The sequence below is a fragment of the Physella acuta genome, unplaced genomic scaffold, assembly GCF_028476545.2.
Source record: "Physella acuta isolate Inbredline_101_S28 unplaced genomic scaffold, ASM2847654v3 ptg000903l, whole genome shotgun sequence".
NCBI classification, from domain to species: Eukaryota; Metazoa; Mollusca; class Gastropoda; family Physidae; genus Physella; species Physella acuta.
In genome coordinates, this window is record NW_026732420.1 from 31669 (window position 1) to 54662 (window position 22994).

Sequence of the window (22994 nt, forward strand, 5' to 3'; positions counted from 1 at the left end):
ATCAGATCAAACACGACGATCAAATATCTGATAGCTTTGTCATGTGGTGTCAGCTCAGCACTATCTGCCTCCTTATAGCACACCAATAATACGTCACACCCATACTATCTCCCTCCTTATAGCACATCAATAATATATCACACTCATACTATCTCCCTCCTTATAGCACATCAATAATATATCACACCCATACTATCTCCCTCCGTGTATCACCTTATCATCCCCCACCTTGATACCACCCTACATCCCAACAACACTCTCCCCTACACACGAGTCCGTGTCCGTGCATATATCACCGAGCTTTGACCTGTGTTCTCCCAACACTTGAGTCATGTAACAGGACGTTGTGTTGCAGTTGACTGTCTTGTTGGGCGAGAGAGAGAGAGAGAGAGAAAAAAATGGACTGTGTGCACGGATTTAGGTCGTCACTTGAGGTTGATTCATTAGCCCTTGTAGGCCGTGTGTGTTGACTGCCGCTGTCACTCCCGTCTGACTCCTGTCAGTGGATGTGTGCACCCTGTGCTAGTGTACATGTACGTGTGTCATGTCTAACTTCATACAACTCTCGTGGTTTTCTTGTTGGATACTCTAGTCTAGTGGTGCCGTCTTTATTCTATGAGGTCAAACTAACTGCGTAATGTAACCGGTTGACCGAGTTAAGGTCAGGTGTTTTTAGTGTAATCACAAGTGGTTTGCTTACAAGACTTTCGGTATTAATATATACAAAACGTTTTCTAAGTTGGTGAAATCTCTGTTGAGCCCTGTGTAGTGTGCATGCGATCTAATCTTAATGTAGCGGTGAATCAATGTTTATCGACAGGTGTCACAGTTAGAACGATGACATAGGTCTTTAGGTGGATGAAATGATGACTAGGGGCTAGTGTTTAGGGAATAATTGATTATGTGGTGATTACAGCTTTTATAAAAACCGTGTTGAAACAACAGCACTGCGGGTGTTGGAGATAGGAAATGGGCCATGTTGGGCTGTGTGGTAAAGCTAGGAATTGGGCCACGTTTGGCCGTGTAGTAAAGCTAGGAATTGGGCCACGTTTGTCTGTGTGAAGCCAGTAAAAGAATGTTGAAATAAAAGAATGTTGGAATGCTGGGTTGTGACTGGTGTATATACGTGCAGTCAACCAGTCGGGTGGTTGTGGCGGCTACACAACCTGGAGCTCAGTACGCCACTTACGGCCAACTTTTTATGGCCGTGTTGAAGATCTGTTTTATTTAATCGCTTTATGGCCCTGTAGTATACATTTGGTTCTGTTTATCGACGCGTTGCATGTGTGACAGATTTTAGGACGAGGTGTACGTAATAAATGTTTTAACATTTCCCCTTAAGTCACGATATTGCTAGGAACAGTAACTCTATTGGTCGATTATCTCCCTTTTTATTTATAGGCTCCCCACTAAGTCACTTTTCTGGCGTGTATTTAGTTTTTAATGGCGGCGCTACGTGGGGTGGATGAACCGTAAAGGGGGAGAATAGGAACTTTAATCTCGGGGAGAATGTAAAGGGGAGTAAGCAACATTAAAGGGAGTTAAAAGAGTGCGAACTCTGTAGCGTGAAATAAAGGCAAGGGGCATGCATCATGGCAAAGCTGTGGGTGTAAGGGAAATAACTCTCCCAATCCCCTGTCACGGTGTAGGTGTATGATTTATGTGGAATTAAGTTTCATTTCACAGGATCTAGCAGATCACACAACTCTGTAGGATGGGATGGCTAGAAATATAAATGTCTGTTCCTTAAAGTTGATTTCATAATAACTGTATGGTTGGACTCATCGTCTATATGAGTTTTACTAACAGTTGTTGTTAATTTGATTAATTAACCTTGTAGTACTTATACTGTGGGGATGGTGGTATTAAATTTAGTTGAGTAATTGTGAAGGCAAGTGATGAAAAAGTTTAATGGAAAATTAATTACAGCCATCAGATACAGGGAAGTGGTGCACATAATTAATAACAGTTTCATTGCTAATTATAACATTGACTGAAACTAGGGGAGATAATTGTAAGTGGGTGATTGCACTGGCGTCCTGACAAAGGGAAGTAACACACCCAGTTTACAATGACACACCTCTGAGTCCAGCATGTGTTAGTGTCTTCAGCTGTAAGATAGGATGGTGACCCAGCACTTGTGCTGGTGTAAGTAGTGAGACCCTTGTGATAGTGGTAGCAGTTGTTTCATGTGGGCATGTCTTCTCTTGGTTCAGATATGTGGATAACTACAGCAACTTATGGATCAATGGATTACTAAGACTGTTTGTGTAGCAATGGATAACTTGGATAATGTGTGTATCAGTGGATTTCTAGTTGTGGATTAACCTAGTCAGTGGATGATTGATAGGACATTTTGAAAAATTGCTTCCAAATGTTGGATACAATTATTTCTACACACTGAGTTCATTACTGAGTGGATTAATATGACATCAATGTTTGGCAAGTTAAAAGGCGTAAGTAAAGCTGGTTGACCCTCAGAACAAATAGATCTATATTCACTCTGTCTTACTACAGATATTTTAATTTATCTTTATCCTAGTTCTACAGTTTTACTACTGTATTATCCACATTTACCACGGATATTTTATCTATGTAATGGTCGCTGCTGTATGAACTTAACAACTTTCTCCTATTTTGCCTGTTGTAGTTTTTTTTTTTGTAGACCCTTAAAGTTTAAAATACTATAAATTAGATATTTGTATCTGTATCGGTTTAAGGTTAACATTGTTTTGGTTGAAAATCTTTCTTTCTCTTCAAGAAAAGTGTGTTTAATGCTAGAAATACATCTGTCTGTTTAAAGAACTCTGTTTGTCCAGTTGCCAAATATTGTTGACAGATGCTGTTTGTGGAAGGTTTAGGAGAGACAATTGATTTTTTGAGGGGTTAAATCTTTCGACCAGAGAGCTAAAACTAAAATACAAGTACACTTAACACGAGATGAAACATTACTTAAAGTGGTGTCATTTGATGTCGTCACTGTTTCTTTAGTCTGTTGTTTAAAACACGCCCAAGTGGAGCAGGTACTTGACTTAAGTAGGGGCAGTAACTCACAAAATAGGCACTTGTTGTTACATTTTAAAATGGTGTAATGACAATTTTGTGATGTAATGTTACTTGTATTTCATGGCAGATCTGTGTAAGACACTGGATCTATTAGTTATTTGTTATTTAAACTTTAAACCCCAAGTGTCACTCAGTTAACTTGTAAAAAAACAGTTAAATGGGTTGTGTTAATATCAGCACTTTGTGGTTATTAAGACCTTGGGTTTGTCTACTGGACCTGTAATTCTCTTGCATTTGTGAGGATCCTACCACTGTCTGTTTAATTATTATTTGCGTAATCCTCGTATCAGCCACTATTTTTTACTAAATTAACTCTAATTTTTCACAATAATTTAAACTTTCTTTTTCTTGTTCTAGCAAAAAACTGATTGTTTTAACATTATAACGTTTTTAACAGTTTTTTTTTTTTCTATTAGCTGAACTGATTGTTTTATAAACTTGTAGTTGTGTTTAAATTCTATTGCTGAATTCAACATGTTGTAATAAAGACTACCAGAGTCCCAGTCAGTAATGCTACCTACATTTCTGACTGGGCTAGTTTGGTCTTATCTGATAGATGTGTCATGCCTGTGTTAATAGGTGTACCATTCTGTCTTCCCTAAGGCCATCCTGAGAGGCGGAGGTGATGGCACCAACAGGACCCTTAGCCCCTCCCCTCCCCAGCAGAGAGCACCCAGACCAGCGTCTGTGGGGGCTCCCTACTCCAGACCACCAGGCAAGCAGCTCATCTCAGTGGACTCTATACAGCTCAACAAGATCCTGGGGGAGGGGGAGTTTGGGGTGGTGCAGCAGGGGGTGTGGACCACAGAGACTGGAGAAAAGGTTGGTCCTTCTCTTTGTCTGCTAGAGTATTACTTTTCTGATGTAAGCTCTGTGATGGTGATGTAGAGGTTTCAGTATGAGTATCCACAAGAAACTTGAAATCCACCACCCTGTTCTTAACCATAGCTGTAGACAATTCAAAAGTTATAAATGGCCCCTGACAAAAGGTTTATTCCATTGTAGAGATGAAGTAGAGTTCATCTGTTTCAGTTGTATAGTCACCCAACATCATCCCAAAATGGGAAACTCACATAGCTGTTGCTTATAGTAAAGGTTACACAAGTTGTAAAACATTGACTCTCACAGCATAAGACAAATGTTTAGTGTCTGGTTTATGCAGTTTCATTATATAAGTTTGTATGTACAAAATCCAATTTAAATCAATCATTTAAAAAATAAATTAAAGAGTCTTTTCATAATTTTAAAATGTGTTGTAGTCAACCATCATATTAATAATCAATAGCTAGTGATTATTGTACAGTTACAGTTCTTTGTCATTTATATATATCCAGTTAAAATATCTTATTATACAAAATCAAACATTTTTGTAAGAAATGTAACTCTTACATTACTGTATTGATAAGTAGATTTATCAAATAATTGAATGTTAATGTAACTGATATGATTGTATTGGTGTTGATGAAATTATTGAATGTTAATGTAACTGATATGATTGTATTGGTGTTTATAAAATGATTGAATGTTAATGTAACTCCGATATGATTGTATTTGTGTTAATGAAATGATTGAATGTTAACATGAATCTGATATGATTGTATCGGTGTTTATGAAATGATTGAATGTTAATGTAACTGATATGATTGTATTGGTGTTGATGAAATGATTGAATGTTAATGTAAATGATATGTTTGTATTGGTGTTAATGAAATGATTAAATGTTAATGTAACTGATATGATTGTATTGATGTTTATGAAATGGTTGATATGATTGTATTGGTGTTAATGAAATGATTGAATGTTAATGTAAATGATATGTTTGTATTGGTGTTAATGAAATGATTAAATGTTAATGTAACTGATATGATTGTATTGATGTTTATGAAATGGTTGATATGATTGTATTGGTGTTAATGAAATGATTGAATGTTAATGTAACTGATATGATTGTATTGGTGTTAATGAAATGATTGAATGTTAATGTAACTGATATGATTGTATTGGTGTTAATGAAATGATTGAATGTTTGTTGCAGCTACAAGTGGCAGTAAAGAAACTGAGCAGGGAGAGAGTGAACACAGGGACCCAGAACTTCCTCAAGGAAGCTGCTATCATGCAGGATGTGGACCACGATCATATTGTCCGCATGTACGGCGTGGTGCTGGACACTGATGATAGTCTCATGATGGTCAGTCTTAGCAGCAGATCTTTAGCATTAGCTTTAATTTGCAATCATAATGTTGGTAGCATGGATTGATAGATTTTAACATCATCTTTTGTAACCCAGCAGTGAAACAACATAACCTAATCTGTACTGTATTGCTAAAGAGGGCTTGTTCGTTAATTAAAATCAATTTTGAGAACTAATTTTAGTTTGTATTGATCAATGGCCCAGGCTGGATTGTTTGGGAGAAGTTTTGTGGGTTTTTTTTTTTAAACAAAAGGTTTTTATATAATTGACTTCAACAGTAGAAGCAACATAAGCACACTGTTGCTTTAGAAACATGAGTGCTGCCATTTTGGGGGTCTGTAGACAGTTATGACAACCTTCCTCCAACACCCCCCCTTGTCTATGCTACTGGTATCTATAGTTTAGTAGTAATAACTGATGGTGTCACAAGCCCTATGGTGTAGGGGCTAAAGTATTATATATATATATATATATATATATATATATATATATATATATATATATATATATATATATATATATACTTGCTTTATGCTCATGTGGATATTGGTAATTGAAAAGTAAACTAATTCCTGTTGTTTTGTTGTTTCCTATTGCACTGTAGTATATTTTAGTGAGATTAAAGATGGAAGGAGTTAGTCTACAGAATGGAAGAAGTTAAGCTACTTTGTGTTAACCTCTGATTGTGTTGCCACAGGTGACAGAGCTGGCCCCCATGAGGTCACTGCTGGAGTGTCTCAAGGACCCCATGCTGCGGGTTGACCTGCAGATACCCAGGCTCTGTGACTACGCCCAGCAGGTGTCTGATGGCATGAGCTACCTGGAGAGTAAAAGGCTGGTCCACAGAGATTTGGCTGCCAGGAATATTCTAGTCTTCACTAAAAACCTGGTGAGAATCTCTCTCCTTTTTGGATAGTTCTAGCTACTCATATGGCTGTTAATGAATATTTCTCTCATCTTTTTGGATAACTCTCTCTGCTCATGTGTGTTAATGAATATTTCTCTCACTGTGGATAACTCTCTCTGCTCATGTGTGTTTATGAATATTTCTCTCACCTTTTTGGATAACTCTCTCTGCTCATGTGTGTTTATGAATATTTCTCTCACTGTTTGGATAACTCTCTCTGCTCATGTGTGTTTATGAATATTTCTCTCACCTTTTTGGATAACTCTCTCTGCTCATGTGTGTTTATGAATATTTCTCTCACCTTTTTGGATAACTCTCTCTGCTCATGTGTGTTTATGAATATTTCTCTCACTGTTTGGATAACTCTCTCTGCTCATGTGTGTTTATGAATATTTCTCTCACCTTTTTGGATAACTCTCTCTGCTCATGTGTGTTTATGAATATTTCTCTCACTGTGGATAACTCTCTCTGCTCATGTGTGTTTATGAATATTTCTCTCACCTTTTTGGATAACTCTCTCTGCTCATGTGTGTTTATGAATATTTCTCTCACCTTTTTGGATAACTCTCTCTGCTCATGTGTGTTTATGAATATTTCTCTCACTGTTTGGATAACTCTCTCTGCTCATGTGTGTTTATGAATATTTCTCTCACCTTTTTGGATAACTCTCTCTGCTCATGTGTGTTTATGAATATTTCTCTCACTGTTTGGATAACTCTCTCTGCTCATGTGTGTTTATGAATATTTCTCTCACTGTTTGGATAACTCTCTCTGCTCATGTGTGTTTATGAATATTTCTCTCACCTTTTTGGATAACTCTCTCTGCTCATGTGTGTTTATGAATATTTCTCTCACCTTTTTGGATAACTCTCTCTGCTCATGTGTGTTTATGAATATTTCTCTCACCTTTTTGGATAACTCTCTCTGCTCATGTGTGTTTATGAATATTTCTCTCACCTTTTTGGATAACTCTCTCTGCTCATGTGTGTTTATGAATATTTCTCTCACCTTTTTGGATAGCTATCTCTGCTCATGTGTGTTTATGAATATTTCTCTCACCTTTTTGGATAGCTATCTCTGTTCATGTGTCTGTTGTTAAATACTTCTCTTATGAGACCCAAGTGGGAAGTTTTAAAAATATTTGTCTATAAATATCTCACCTCATTCACTAGAATACTAAATATAGATCACTACTAGAGGATATAATATTTACTTCCTTACTACAAGATGAAATAAGCACTTCCTGCTAGTACTGTTTTTTTTTATAAATAGAAACAATGCAATTAGGCACATGAGCCCTAGTCTGTGTGACTCACCATACTTTCCTATCTAGGTGACATTATTTCATTCATGTAAACACTGAGGTATACTGACCTTTATCATAAAAAAATTCTTGAGCATGAAGTGTTATACCAGGTGTATTCATGTTTGTGTCATGTGATCATAACATCATGTGATACATGTGTTTACATGAACGGATTGTCATAACAATAACATAAACATGTTATGGTGTAGACTACCCTATCCTTGAATGTACATAACACAGTTGTTGTTTTAAACCCAGGTTAAAATCAGTGACCTGGGACTGTCCAGAATACTGGGAGCTGGTCAAGATTATTACCAGAGCAAGTTTAGTGTTAGTTTAAAGCTGCCCATTGCATGGTGAGTTCGTTAGCTAGTCAAATCATTAAGACAATGAATGTGGATGTGACTTTAAGAACATCACGCTTCTAATTTGATATTTTGCTCATTACACATAAATGACCGCCTCCCCTAAATGATGCAACTGATAAGATTCTGATGACATTTGACTCACCTGTTTGTACTGCCCCCCCCCCCTCAGGTGTGCACCAGAGTGTATCAACTATCTCAAGTTCACCACAGCCTCTGATGTCTGGTCCTTTGGTGTCCTGCTATGGGAGATGTTTACATATGGCTTCCAACCTTGGGCTGGCATGAATGGTCAACAGGTGGGTTAGATGTACCTAGAGTTGGACAGGTGGAATAGATGTAGGGTTGAGCTCAACAGGTGGGTTAGATGTACCTAGAGTTGAGCTGGACAGGTGGGTTAGATGTGCCTAGAGTTGAGCTGGACAGGTGGGTTAGATGTACCTAGAGTTAAGCTCAATATGTGGTTTGATATAGTTAAGCTCAACAGGTCTCTAGTGTTCATATGGGTTAGCTGTTAGCCAACTAACAGGTGTTTTGTCATTAGCTAGCAATTAATTAATGTTATGTTATTAGCTTGTAATTAATTGAACAGGTGTTATGTTATTAGCTTGTAATTAATTAAACAGGTTGTATTTTATTAGTTTGTAATTAATCAAACTTATGTCAGTAGCTGGTATTTGTTTTTTTAAAAAAGAGAATCAGCTTGTAACTGAATACCGTCACAGCCACCACTGTGTAGCTGCCCCTAAAAGTTAGTGCTTGTGTCTTATAAAGGGCCCAGTGTCAGGTAGAATTACCTCCCATAGATCATGGAAGTGGTACATGCCCCAAACACCATGTGCCTGGAGCTTTCAGTAACTTTATTATTTTAATTTTAAAGGGATGATCAGCTGGTAATTGAATGCTATAAATCCCATATATTAACTAGCCCTTATTGAAGTAGTGTTGAGTCTAATGTTGAACTCTGACCCCCAGATTCTGTGTGAGTCTAATGTTGAACTCTGACCCCCAGATTCTGTGTGAGTCTAATGTTGAACTCTGACCCCCAGATTCAGTGTGAGTCCAATGTTGAACTCTGACCCCCAGATTCTGTGTGAGTCTAATGTTGAACTCTGACCCCCAGATTCAGTGTGAGTCTAATGTCGAACTCTGACCCCCAGATTCTGTGTGAGTCTAATGTTGAACTCTGACCCCCAGATTCTGTGTGAGTCTAATGTTGAACTCTGACCCCCAGATTCTGTGTGAGTCTAATGTTGAACTCTGACCCCCAGATTCTGTGTGAGTCTAATGTTGAACTCTGACCCCCAGATTCTGTGTGAGTCTAATGTTGAACTCTGACCCCCAGATTCTGTGTGAGTCTAATGTTGAACTCTGACCCCCAGATTCTGGAAGTGATTGATGGCCCCAACAGCCAGTACCTGGAGCAGCCAGACCTGTGTACCAATGAGATGTACCAGCTGATGAAGGAGTGCTGGGAACACGACCCAGATGCCAGGCCAACTTTTGCTTCCATTTTACTCAGGTTACCACAGGTGGGTGCTGTTGTTAGTTACCTTTAGTGCCACAGGTAGGCACTGCTGTTGGTTACCTTTAGTGCCACAGGTGGGTACTGCTGTTAGTTACCTTTTAGTGCCACAGGTGGGTACTGTTAGTTACCTTTAGTGCCACAGGTAGGCACTGCTGTTGGTTACCTTTAGTGCCACAGGTGGGTACTGCTGTTAGTTACCTTTAGTGCCACAGGTGGGTACTGCTGTTGGTTACCTTTAGTGCCACAGGTGGGTACTGTTAGTTACCTTTAGTGCCACAGGTAGGCACTGCTGTTGGTTACCTTTTAGTGCCACAGGTGGGTACTGTTAGTTACCTTTAGTACCACAGGTGGGTACTGCTGTTGGTTACCTTTAGTGCCACAGGTGGGTACTGTTAGTTACCTTTAGTACCACAGGTGGGTACTGCTGTTGGTTACCTTTAGTGCCACAGGTGGGTACTGCTGTTGGTTACCTTTAGTGCCACAGGTAGTACTGTTAGTTACCTTTAGTGCCACAGGTAGGGACTGTTGGTTACCTTTAGTACCACAGGTAGGGACTGTTGGTTACCTTTAGTGCCACAGGTAGGTACTGTTAGTTACCTTTAGTGCCACAGGTGGGTACTGTTAGTTACCTTTAGTACCACAGGTGGGTACTGCTGTTGGTTACCTTTAGTGCCACAGGTGGGTACTGCTGTTGGTTACCTTTAGTGCCACAGGTGGGTACTGCTGTTGGTTACCTTTAGTGCCACAGGTGGGTACTGATGTTAGTTACCTTTTAGTGCCACAGGTGGGTATGTTAGTTAACTTTTAGTACCACTGGTAGGCACTGTTGGTTACCTTTAGTGCCACAGGTGGGTACTGTTAGTTAACTTTTTATTTATCCTTAATAATGTATCCCATTACTTTAGTAATTGATTGTAGTGGTTTATAAAGTATTCTGTTTCTTATTTCAATGCTGGCTGGATATTTTTACTTTGGAATACTAAACTTTCTGGAAATTATTTGCTGATATTCTTGGTGGGATTTACTGACTTTCTTTTTGTGGACAGTTCAAGGGGCTGTTTTGTTATCACCATTGTTGTGTGGATTATTATAATTATGGTTGTTGAGTTGTTAGCTAGTCTTTGGATTATACTGTGGTTGCACTAACAATGAAATGTTTTGTCCCTGTCCACAGCTACGCCCCACCCAGGTGAAAGCTCTGAAGGACGAGACTTCTGGCACAGAGAAAGGCTACTTGACCTACAAAGCTGGTGACATCATTGTTGTTATTGACAAGAGGTCAGCAGCTTTTTGTTTTCTTTGTGTCAAATTTCTCTTTGATGAACCATACTATTGTAATTGTCTTAAGTTAATAACTGTTTTTTAAGTGAATTATTGTTTAAATTATTTTGATCATCTACTTAACATGTGAAGGATTAACTATCTTATATATTTCCCACCAATATTTTTAATTTAAATTTTGTATAATTTTAGATGAACATTTCTGTGAATAACTTTTTTATTTTAAACTTTTTTATTATTTTAGAACATTTCAGTGACCAAATTATTTTCTCTTGTTCTAGTCCCCCCAACACCTCCCCCCCTGGTCTGGTGTGGAGGGGTGTACTGTCCAGTGGCAAGGTGGGATTCTTTGACCCAACAAATGCTGCACCCTTCATTGAACCTAAGATTAGCCCTGTCGCAGCTAAATCTCTCTCACTGGCTAGGAAAGGTAAGCAGGGAACATAGCACTTTCATCATCATCATCGCTGCACCTTCTCAATTTAACTCCTGGTGTAAGCCCATCACTGTTGTGTCCCATCACAGCATCCCACTGTTATAAGCAGAATTGTATCTTTAATGCTGGAGAAGGCAACAGGATAGAAATAACAAGAAAAAAAAATATTTTTAAGAAAATGTTTTTATAGAGAACACAACAAATGGCTGATGTTGTCAGATATTTGAGCATCTGGCTGATTGGCTAGAGTTCAAATCTTGGTGATTGTTCATGTACAATTAGTCCTCACACATTTAAAGATGGATTGTTGAAAGTAAAGGCCATCAATTGTTGTACAGGACACAGTTAAGCAACAAATTAATCTGCATTTTTGACAGGAGCTTTATCGTCATGTAAAAAACATAGTAGTTGGTTGGGAAATGAACTTGAAATTTGTGCTTATAGCTGTCATACAATTGTTAGGAATTGTGTATAATTTATTTATTCTTTTTTTATATTCATTAAGCTTTTTTGTAGAATTATACTATGCACTATTTCAACTTAATACAACTGTTTTGACATTGTGTAGCACTCAACAGAAAGTGTTTAGTATATTAACATGATACAACTGTTTTGACATTGTGTAGAATCCAGCAGAAAGTCAGGGAGAAAGATCCGAGCTGATATGATTAGTCGACCACAGAATGACCTGAGACACACTGGCCACATTGGATACGATGGCGCTGTCTTTGGTGATGTTTCTTTCATTGGTGATGCTTACGCCAAGCTGCCCATCAGAGTGGACACAGGTATTGGTCAATTTGTGTAGTTCTAACCTATTGATGTCTGATGTAGTATTTTGCATGAACACAATCGCATGTTTGAGTGTTGAAACATAGGGTTACTGTTTTTCTTGTAAGTTTTGAGTTTGGTCTGGGTTTGAGACCCTAGAACAGGCCTGACTCAATTCTGAGCCAAGTACCTGATTAGAGTCGGGTAAAGTAGATGTGGCTGGGCATTCTTCTATTATACAGTCCACTCATAGGCCTACATCAGATAAACAGATGAACTCTACTTCATCTGTGTATACACTATTATATCTGTACGAGAAAAATGGCCCATTGAGGAAGGATACAACGGGCGCTAGGTTGATAGTGCTGTCTATTTTCTCGGTACTTTAATTTATACAAAAATATAGTCAAAGGCATATCCCTAAACCATGCACCTAATCTCATTCATAACAAAAGTCGCATTTAGAGTTTCTTTCAGGCAACTCTACTTGGAAGGAGGGGCTTTTGTCCCCCCCCCCCCCCCCCCGTCCCCCCCACACACACACACGCACTCCAAAACATGTCTACCGTCCCATTCAACGAAATATAATTATATACTTTTTCCAGTGTCCGCCCCCTCCCAGAAAATTCTACCCCCGCCCCGAAAATTTCAAGTACCCCCACCCCTCTCCGGGGAGGAAAAAGTCTGAAAGAAACACTGGTCGCATTTGTAGATCATACAAACTAAAGGAAGAATCTGGGCGGGGCTTCGCCCCTACCGGAAGAGATGCTTGAAAAAAAAAACTGCACGCTAAACACTTTTTAGATTAGAAAAAGTTCCCCCCTCCGGGGAGGAAAAAGTCTGAAAGAAACACTGGTGTTGCGCTTAGCCACTACTCGAAGAATTGCATTAAAGAAATTGCAAGAAAACCACTTTTTAGATTACACACATTAATTAGGCGGTAATTTTATTATAGAGTATCGATGAAGACATTTCTTTTGAGTTGAGATGGGGGGGGTGCTCAGACGTTCTTACGCGGGGGTGGGGCTTCGCCCCTACCCGAAGAATCGTATGAAAGAAACTCTTCACGCAAACCACTTAGATTAGACAAAATTGCCTTTTTATTCAATGTTTACTCGAGAATCAATGACGTCATATTACTGTGTGCACTCTCCGGCTTGAGATTATTTTTTACTATATGCTAAATGTGACGTCATATTTCGTTTTCGTTTCACTGTGAAAGTTTTTAAATTGCTTGTGTTTTCTCTAGAGCGTTCTTGTCAGATACATAGATACACAGATACATAGATACACAGACAGCGAAACTATTATATAGAGTATATTATATTGATTTGTATGTTATACCATGCCTGTCACTTACATGTGTGTTTACTAAATGATTGCCTTGGTTCAGCAGTAACTGCAAGCAGGGGCTCATCAATGTCATCCATCCCACACAACCAGGACAGTCCAGACCATAATGGGCTCATTAGATCCACAAACTCTGAGGAGTTTTTGGATAAAGAGAGGAATGGATATGGTCAGTCTTGGTAAGTCAGTGGTTATGGTCTGTTTGGGTATGTCAGTGGTTGTTGTCAGTGATGGTATGTCTGGTCGTGGTCAATTTTGGTATGTCAGTGTTGTGTTCGTTTGGTTCTCATAAGCACAACAGAAAACTTGTTGACATACTTTTATGGTGTGGGATAGATTTATCTAAGATGTTCATATAGAAAGGCAGTAACACAACTTGTCCAGCTGTAACTAGAGCCATTGTCTGTCCCCACAGGATGAGCCGTGAGTCCCTCAACAGTCAGTCCACAATGCAGTCCCTGGATGGGAGAGAGAGCCCCTCCTACCTGGACGTGGAAGATGATTCCTTGTTTTCTGACTTCAAGATGCCAGATTTGGGAGTGAGTAGATTAGCTCTCTGGGATTTAATTAATGATCTTTTCAATAATTTTTTTTTTAATTTTTTCCAATTTGAAGGGGTTTTTTTTATGTCTTATTATTTTTCTAATTTTGTTTTGGGTGCTTATTTGATTTCTAATTTTGTAAAATTTTTTATTTTTCTTGAAAATTTCATTTGTGATTTTTTTTCAAGGTTTTTTTTTTTTGTGAAAACTTATCAATTTTTTATATTTTTGTATCTGAAGACTTCGTTTGATTTCGGCCCATCTTTCATGGATGAAGTTCTCAAAGCCCTGGACGAGAAAGAAAAGCTGGTGACCTCCAGCAATGAGACAACACCAACAGCCAACCAGAGCAGCAAGACATTTGAGACAGATCTGAGACACAACGCCACCCTGAGCGCGCCAGCAGCGCCCGTACACCAGGAGAGCAGGAAGTCCTCTTCCTCCTCGTCATCCTCCTCAATACCTCCACTACCCTCCCATCCTCCCCGGGTGGTAAATACACATACATTATCTCTCTAGTGCTCTCCCTTTTGTAACATAAGTTAGCTACTCTCGCTCTGCTTTGGGAAAAAATATTAAGTAAATTTAAAAAAAAATTAAACTATATCATTAGTTAACATGTAAATTAGAGCTATGTATCAGTATAATATTGCTTGTAAAAAGAAAACTATATTTAGATTTGACTGTTAGCATTGGGATAATGTACTCAACTCTATAACAAGATATTCCACTGTGTGTTGTAACCCCCATACCTTCTATTTAATCAGTTTTTATCCTCTGTGCATGATTGTTGAAGAACTTTATCAACTTTACAGGAGCCACCTAAAGAGAGAAAGCAAGCCAAAGTAAAGCCTATGTCGGCCTCGGAAGAAAAAGTGCTGGAGTTTTCTTTAGCTCGAGCCAGGGAACTGACCTCAGGTCGACTGAATGACTCCCAATCTCCCCCCACCAGTCCGGCTGACGCAGATAAAAATTTCTTCGCGGAGGAGTCACATGGTATCATGTCACGTCTGAAGAACTCTATCAAGCGCAGCCCCAAAGTTGAGCATAAACGAACATTTTCTGATGATTTGGAGAACAAAGGGAGTATTGATGATGACGTGAGCCCTGAGGCCCAACAAGCTTATAACATGCTGGTGGAGAAAGGTTCATTCAAAGAATCCAATTCTTTGAGCAAGCAGACCTATTCAGAGTCTGAGGACTTTAAAAGAGAAGTGTCACAATCTAGAAGCTCTGGCGCTTCATCCAAATCTTCACAAGATCTGGAAGCAAACGCTTGGTTTGAGCCAGATCTTATCAAAGATTCAAAACCCAGTTCTAGCTCCTCTAGGACTTACGTCAATGATAAGCCATCCTCCCCCTCACCTGGGGCGGCAGTCTCAAGTCCACCCCCCATCCCCGCCACTCGGCCGACCTCTGGCAGCCTGTCTAAACCAGCCCAGAGTGTGGCACCAGTGCCGGCGCCCAGGCCAGTCAAGGTGGACACCAGTAAAAAGTCTGAGATCCCCGTCCCCAAGCCACGGCCAGAGATCCAGAGGGTGGAGCCAACTGTGCGACAGAACGCTCCAGCCTCACCTGACATCCCGCCCAAGGGGGAGAGGCGGATAGAGAGCCACATCCCAGTGCCAGCCTCGCGGGACTCCAAGGAGAGAGAGAGGGAAGAGCTGAAGCGCACTATAGAGATTGTCAGAGTGGATGATGCTAGCAGTCTAAGAGATGAAGCTTCGGACAAAGCGTCCACGTCTTTTGACCGCTCTTCCGCTCGCTCGTCTCAGAGGTCATCGCTAGACCGGTCAGATAACAACTCGGAGACGTCTGACCACAGGCCTGACTGGGAGCAGAGTGAGTGCTCTTCTAATGGTAGCAAGCTGAGCCGAGACTCGGAGCCCAGAGCCCAGGTATCATCTGCTGCTTCCATTGAGCGCAAAGACTCTTTCAACAAAAAACAGACGTCGTCGCTGTTTGAGGAGGACCTGAGCGAGCCTTCCCCGCAGGAAATTATGAACAAGCTGCGTGAACGCAGGCTCAACAGGCACATGGATCATCAGAAAAACTTGTCGGGAGAAGGGGATTCCGCAGCTGTGGTCACCACGTCTAGAATCAGATCATCTGCACGTGAACCTCAAGGAATTCCAGGTCGCACATCCACTGTGGATGTGGATGAAAATGCTGGTGGTGATGCTGGATCTGAAGAAGTGGATACTAATCCTCTCCGTATGTTAAGGGGCGGAGCCATCCCCATCCGGACAGCTGGACGAGGCACAGCAGGTAACCTAGTGCGAGGGACATCGATCCTTCGCGTGCCCCACCTTCATTTCTCTACTGATATTTCTAGGAGTCTAGCGGATGCTAAGCAAAGCCTTGAGACAAAGAGCTGTGCGCAGCCTGCTGTGTGTGAGAAGGACAAGGACGGTGCTGCTGCTGCTCAGCTGAGTCTGGAACTGGACAAACTGACCGGTTCTTTAATGGAGAATCAGAAATCTGAGGGAGAGGTTTCCGCCAAGTGCCAGGATGCACCTGGAGGTGTTGTAGTGACCAGTGACCTCCCTGCGGAGGTGTATGTCACTTGTTCACAGCCAAACCCTACACCCCCCACTCCCCCCCTAAACAGAGACTCCCCTCCTAAACTACCCCCTAGGATTAGCCACTCGTTGAGTGAGGACCCAGAGAAACAAACCCCACCCTCACACCTCAACCTAAGGCGGAGCTGTAGTTTTAACAGTGACAGTGGTGAGGCGCCAGCCTTGCCCCCTAGAAATCCCCAACCTGGCAGAACTCCCCTTAATTCACGGCCCCGGGAGAGAAAATACCCGCTAGTTATTTCCCCTTCACAATCTACTGATGCTAAGCAACATTCCAGAGCTGAGCAGGGGTTGAACAAAGCCAAGTCCCCCCACCCAGCCAAACATAGCTCACCCACTCACTCAGGTTTTGTTCACCAGCATTCCACGCCCCACAGGCAAGATTCTAACCCTCAACCATACCCCTCCCACCATTTTACCCCCAAGCATGAGCATTTCCCCGTCTCCCTCCCCCCAGCCTACGACATCTCCGCATCAGAGACACAGGTGGCCAGCTGTGAGCCTACCCACATGCTGCTGGACCCCCACTCCCCCCACCTGCCCTTACACGTTGACCTGCCCTCCGCAGCTGACCTGACCATCATGGATGAACCCACGCACGTCTCCCTCTCATCCTTGGCCAACAACAAGCACTCATGGTCAGCCACGTTCACCAGCCCCTCCCCTCTCTCACCCTCATTCCCTCACAGAAACAAATCTCACCACTCCTCCTCAGAGCGAGGACATCACCCTAAAGTTTTCCATAGAAGTATTAGTCACACTTATGGTCAGCACCTTCCTGCCTACTTGCCCCGTCCTTATTTTGATGACCAAAGTCCGCCAGCTGATCTCCCCCCTGCTCCCCCCACCCCATCATACAGAGAGAAGCTTGGCCTTGACCTCCAGAAACCTAAGGTCACTCGCAGTATTTCCCACAACTCAGCGTCCATCCATCCTTACAACTCACATGCATCATTCCCTGACCCTCCCAGAGGCCGGTCAGCCAGTGACACGTCACCGTCCAGTCACTCTCCCTCCCCTCACAGAGTCTTTCGTTACATCACACACAGTTGTGATGATGACGACGCCTTCTTTGATGAAGCGCCATCTTTCCCCCACCCCTATTCACAGACCCCCTTCCACCCTATCAGCAGCGGTTCTAGTCAGCAGATCTCTCCCTACCATACATCAGACGTTAAACAAAACACAGCTCCGCCGCCACCGTCCCCCCGCACACAACACAGCCACAGTTCAAACCATGTAGCATCCCATAATTCCCAGAAACCAGCACCAGTAAAAGAGCCTCTGCCCCTCCCCCCTAGAAACCATCAGAGACCAGCCAAATCTGGCACCAGCAGCCAGCCCCTGTTCTTTAAGTTTCCCTGTATAACAGCCTCCACAAGCAGCAGTGAAGCAGCCCTGTCACCCCCAGTACAGCCTGTAGCAGCAGCAGCACACACGCAGCCGCACGCCTCCACCACCGGCAGCAGCTCGGATGTTTCCCCCCTCATGTTCACCACCAACACAAATGCCTCCAGTGTCAGCTATGAAGATTTGCGACAATTTGCCATGGATAGGTAATAGACCAGCCTACAACCTGCTCTCCCTACTCATGCTCAGCAGTAGACTAGACCGTTCTATTTATAGCTATTCTTGTCTTTTTTTTCTCAATTACTATTTATAACACACACACTCACACCTATGTGTATGCATTCATCTTTTGTGCTCGGCACAATAACGAAAGGATGTTCAATTATTCTTGCCCCAAACAATTCATCACTTTATTTTTATCCATTTTTTTTTTCTAATATTTAACTTTACCAACCTTCAAGAGTAAAATTACTGACCTGGCTAAGAAAAAATAAAACTTCAAAAGATGTGAAACAAAATATTAGTAGTACTTATAAAAGAAAGTGACTGATTTGAAAGTTTCTTCTTGGCCAGGTTGCTCTATAATGATCTGGGGTGTGCTTTGCTTTCATGATTGTTGTTTCATTTCTCAGATTAATGTGATGGCTTAGTTGCTTACACTCACTACAAATTTTGTTTCATTTAGTTTTTTGTTGTTTTTTTTTTTTTATTGCTTAAACAAGTTAGGATTTTACTGGAATGTTTGTAATCATATGATGTATCCTCACAATAAAGTGTTGTGCACTTGAAGCAAGCTTATTGCCCACAAATCACTGAATGCCTCCTTGTTTAAATATCCAGTAGAATCCTACCTTCACATATTTGCATGCTAGATTTTTTGTTTCCTCCATGTAATCAAGTGTGAGTTGCATGTTAAGGTTAACATCTGATTCAGGTACATCAAAGCAGATTCTCTTTGTTTTTTTTTTTTAGCATGAGTTTCTAGTTGTTGTTTTGAGCTATGTTTTTCTAGCTGTGTTACAAAAAAAATGTGTTGAGTTAAAGCTGTTCTGGTTGTGCTTTAAACTGCTCCTAGACTGACACCAAAATAATGTTCAAATTTAGAGAATTCACACACATTTTCTGGTTGATTATAAACTAAACATCCTTTAAAGATAAGCTAATTTAACTAATTTTATAAAGCTTTTTTTTTTGTTATTTGGTTACTTCTAAAAAATTTATGCGACTCAAGTTAAGTGCGATATGTTGTAGCCTGCCCACCCTTATTTGTTTAAAAAGTTTGTTGCCATTCACTATATGGTCACCCCCCCCCCCCATTTGTTTATGTGGCTTAATGTTAGTTGCCATATGTCATAGCCTCTCCCAGTAATGTATACATGACAATGGTTACATGAATGTTGTCTAGTGTCACCTAGTTGCCCCAGGATTTTGAAGAATATTTTACACATGATTGCATTTACCAGCAGCAACATTGTCACATGAATGGTATCACCAAGTCAGTGTTCACTTTTAGTGATGTGTTTACACATTTTGTCACCTTTTGTCTGCCATAGTTGTTTGTGCCATTCTGTGGATTTTTTTTTTACACCTGTGACTTTCACCTGTGTTGGGCTTTAAACTAGAACTCATGCTATAAGTTGATCACAATTATTCTGAACTTTTTTTGAAAATATTGGACTTTTTTTTCATATTGTTTATTTTTTTCATACCTATAAATATAAACATTAAATACTGAACATTATTTACATTTATAAAATATTATCCTGTTAATGTACTGTATTTACTATGAGTAATAACTGTACAAGTAGTCTCCCTTCATTCTGTAGTCCATATAGCACTGTGCATACTTAGATAGGACTTGCTTAACCCTACCTTTTTTCCCTCCCTTGTGAGTCTAGATTTTATTTAGCCAAATGCATACATTAAGACTGTGCTTCTGAGTGTGAAATTATTTCTTTTTTAATTTCCAAATCATTTCAATGTTCATTTAAATTCATTAACTCGATCATGCCTGGTTTTCTCCCTTCTTACTTACCCCCCTTAACTCCTTTTTCTCTCTGTGCTTGTTAAGGAAAGTTGAGATAAAGGGAGAGCAGGCAGGTAAGTTGTTATTTTTGTATCTGACACTGGAAGGCTAAGGTTGTGATTTGACAAAGGGAGGCAAGTGATTAAACTTGTTAGAATCTGCTTTGAGCTACTTTGAATTGTGTATGTTAATGAAACAAATGTATGTAGGATCAGGTAACTGACACCATATACTCTTAGTATGTTTTACTAATGCGATATTTTATTTATTGATTTACTGTTGCATTAATTTAGCTTGACTTATTTTTTTGTCTTTAAATCTTTATTAGGGCCTTCACCAGAGCTGATTTTTTAAATATTTATTTTAAAAAAAACAATTCCTGTAAAAATTTGAATAATAAAAAAAACAAGGTTTATTTTCTATTTGGTCAGTTGATGTAAAAATGTATCTGGAACGCTCTGGGGATGAATTTCTTTAAAGCCTGACGAAAGTTTAATTACAAGCTATACTATAACTAATACCAGTGGTTTTTATTTTAATAGTGGATCAAATTTTATTTTCCAGGCAGAAGAATTGCCAAGAGGTAGAACAGTTGCTCCGAACATTTGATAATCAGGTAGGCCATTGGTTCTACCCACTTTCTCCTTTCCGCACATAGTAGGGTGTATATTTATATGATTAAATAATGTCAGGTCTATCCCTAACAAGACGGAGTGGTCTAGCTGTAGAGAGCTGAACTGCTAACCCATAAGTCTTGAGTTCGAATCCGGGTTCAAGTCAGTAAACCGTCCCTGAGTTCACCCAACTCAGATGGGGACCTAACTCACATTAGGGAAAGTAAAGGTGGCTGGGCATAGTGCTGACCACACTATCTCTTCATATGCCGAGGTCACAGAAACAAGTGAACTCTACTTCACTTGCTCTATAGACTGTCAGGTTTGAAAAAGGAACTTTTTTTACTTTTTTTTTTTTATCGCTAACAAGAGAATAATTCTGTAGGCCTACATGTTTTGATTTGTAAGTTTGGATGTATATTAATAGTGGTAAGAATTATTGTGGTAAAATGTCATAGAAAGAACATTGTTAAAATATGCCATGCTTTTACAAAAGAACATTGTTAAAATATGCCATGCTTGTACAAAAGAACATTGTTAAAATATGTCATGCTTGTACAAAAGATCATTGTTAAAATATGTCATGCTTGTACAAAAGATCATTGTTAAAATATGTCATGCTTGTACAAAAGATCATTGTTAAAATATGTCATGCTTGTACAAAAGATTATTGTTAAAATATGTCATGCTTGTACAAAAGAACCTTTGATAAAATGTCCAGCTGCCACTAACAGCCACCTGTCCCTACTACGTGCAGGTATCTGTGGAGGAATGCACTACAGCACTGGAGGGCACTGGCTGGGATGTCAACAAGGCCACCAAGTACCTCCAGCTCAAGCATCTCTTATCCCTGGGCCTGGCTGACGTCCGCACCTGTAAGCTGGCCTTGACCTCATGCAACTGGGACCTCCAGCGGGCGGCCGACAGACTTCTTGACATCTCCAAGGGACCCTCCTCTGTGCAGCCTTTACTCATGCCAGTGCCATCACTACAAGCAGCCCAGAAATAGTTGTGTAAATAGAACGGTTGCCCAGAGCTCATTAGTGTGTAAATAGACAGTTGCCCAGAAGACAGTAGTCTGTAAATAGCCAGTTACCCTCCAAACACCCTGGTTGTTTCTTGTGTTGTCATTAATGTTGTGGGCATTTTATTTTGTTCATCCTACACATTTTTTTAAACTACCAAACAGTCATAATGGTTATTGCTCAAATTTTTATTTTTTACTTCTTTTTGGACAATACTTTTTCTCAACATGTGGAGTACAAAAAAAAAACATTAACAATCAACTAATCCAAGCAGCATTAAAGTTACATATCTTTTTGCCTGATTCAAGATGAACTGGTAGAAGGCCCAGCAACAATGAATGTGCTGATTTTTGTTTTTAAAGTATGCTCTTTGTTTAAAGGTGTAGTCTGTTCATCTAGGTAAGTTGAGGTTGGCGGATGATGTACAAAGGTTTTTTTTTAACCGTGACACCACTTGGATGTGATGGACACTAGCTGGGGTTGTGCCCCCTGATCTGATATTTATTCTCCATTCAGGTTCTTCCTCTGCTGTAGCATGCGTTGAAAGCAAATTTTATTGAGGCCAACTTTTTAAGATTTCTACTTTTTAAAACATTATTTATTGAGAAATATTTAAAAGGAGTTTAAATTTTTTTTTTTTTATGTGCGAGGCTGTGATGTTGATCTAACATATCCATGTACAGTCTCTCCTTCTGGAAGATTTCAATAGTGCAGTCATTGTTCTAGGCAGTTTGTAATGAAATCAACATTTTTCTTTGGAAATAAGTCTTGTTAAAGCAAGATCATTTGTTGGGTAAAATGGAATTGATAATTCATTGCATTTTTTTCTTTTCTTAAAATTATTGATTTTTTTCCTAATCAGCATTTACATGAAACATAATTCATATTACTACACCACATTGCACATAAATTGTTTTATTTTTAGAAATGACCACTTTGAATTGGATACGTTTGTTGTCATGTACTAGGTATATAAAACAATTGGATCATTCTGTTCCACGACTTGACCAGCAATGTCAACATGCCAGATTGTACTGTCATGGTGCTGGTTATTACCTTTGTTCCTTTCATGTGTTCTTTGCAAAGTCCAAATTTAAGTTTAAATTTTGGCTTTTTTTTTTTCTTTTTTTGTCTTGGCCGTGATATTGTGGTCTTGCATGTTGTAAAATTAATTTTATTTTAATTAGGTCATTACGATTCGTTCATTTTTATGTGTAAATTAGTTCTTGTTTTATGACCACCTAATTTGCCTTGTACAAGAAAATAAAGTTTTGTTCAGTATAGTTGTTTCATAACCATTGCTAACTTATATATGATACAGAGTAACTCATTTCATTGGGATAATTCGTTTTCTTTTGAAAAAAAAAACTGGTTGAAAACTTTTTTTAAAAATATTGTGTATCATCACATTTTGTATTAAACAACTGCTGTAATAAAACACAGTATTTACCAAATTTCAATTTTTACCTGTTTTCAAATCTTTTTTTTTTGTTGGAAACTATTGGAACTGTTAGTAATAAATCAAAACATAAATTTCAACAAACACAAGAAAAAGGAAAATAACTAAAAATTTATTTCAATTATGTAGGATTGCTTTCTTATTGCACAGGAAAAAATTATGTGATAATAATGATTGCTGACTCCATAGGAGGCA

At 39.7% G+C, this 22994-nt stretch overlaps 1 protein-coding gene across 1 annotated transcript in view; it reads left to right on the forward strand.

Moving 5' to 3' along the window:
* Positions 1–22800, forward strand: part of LOC131953055 (activated Cdc42 kinase-like) — a 45898-nt gene extending 23098 nt beyond the window's left edge. The window contains exons 3-17 of the mRNA XM_059316069.1: positions 3670–3888; positions 5102–5254; positions 5955–6146; positions 7729–7826; positions 8008–8134; positions 9218–9367; positions 10538–10641; positions 10926–11074; positions 11707–11868; positions 13245–13380; positions 13617–13740; positions 13984–14235; positions 14559–17881; positions 20266–20317; positions 21073–22800. Coding sequence (XP_059172052.1) covers positions 3670–3888; positions 5102–5254; positions 5955–6146; positions 7729–7826; positions 8008–8134; positions 9218–9367; positions 10538–10641; positions 10926–11074; positions 11707–11868; positions 13245–13380; positions 13617–13740; positions 13984–14235; positions 14559–17881; positions 20266–20317; positions 21073–21324 — 5493 coding nt within the window. The 3' untranslated portion in view covers positions 21325–22800. The remainder of the gene's footprint in view (positions 1–3669; positions 3889–5101; positions 5255–5954; positions 6147–7728; positions 7827–8007; positions 8135–9217; positions 9368–10537; positions 10642–10925; positions 11075–11706; positions 11869–13244; positions 13381–13616; positions 13741–13983; positions 14236–14558; positions 17882–20265; positions 20318–21072) is intronic.
* The last annotated feature ends 194 nt before the right edge of the window (positions 22801–22994 follow it).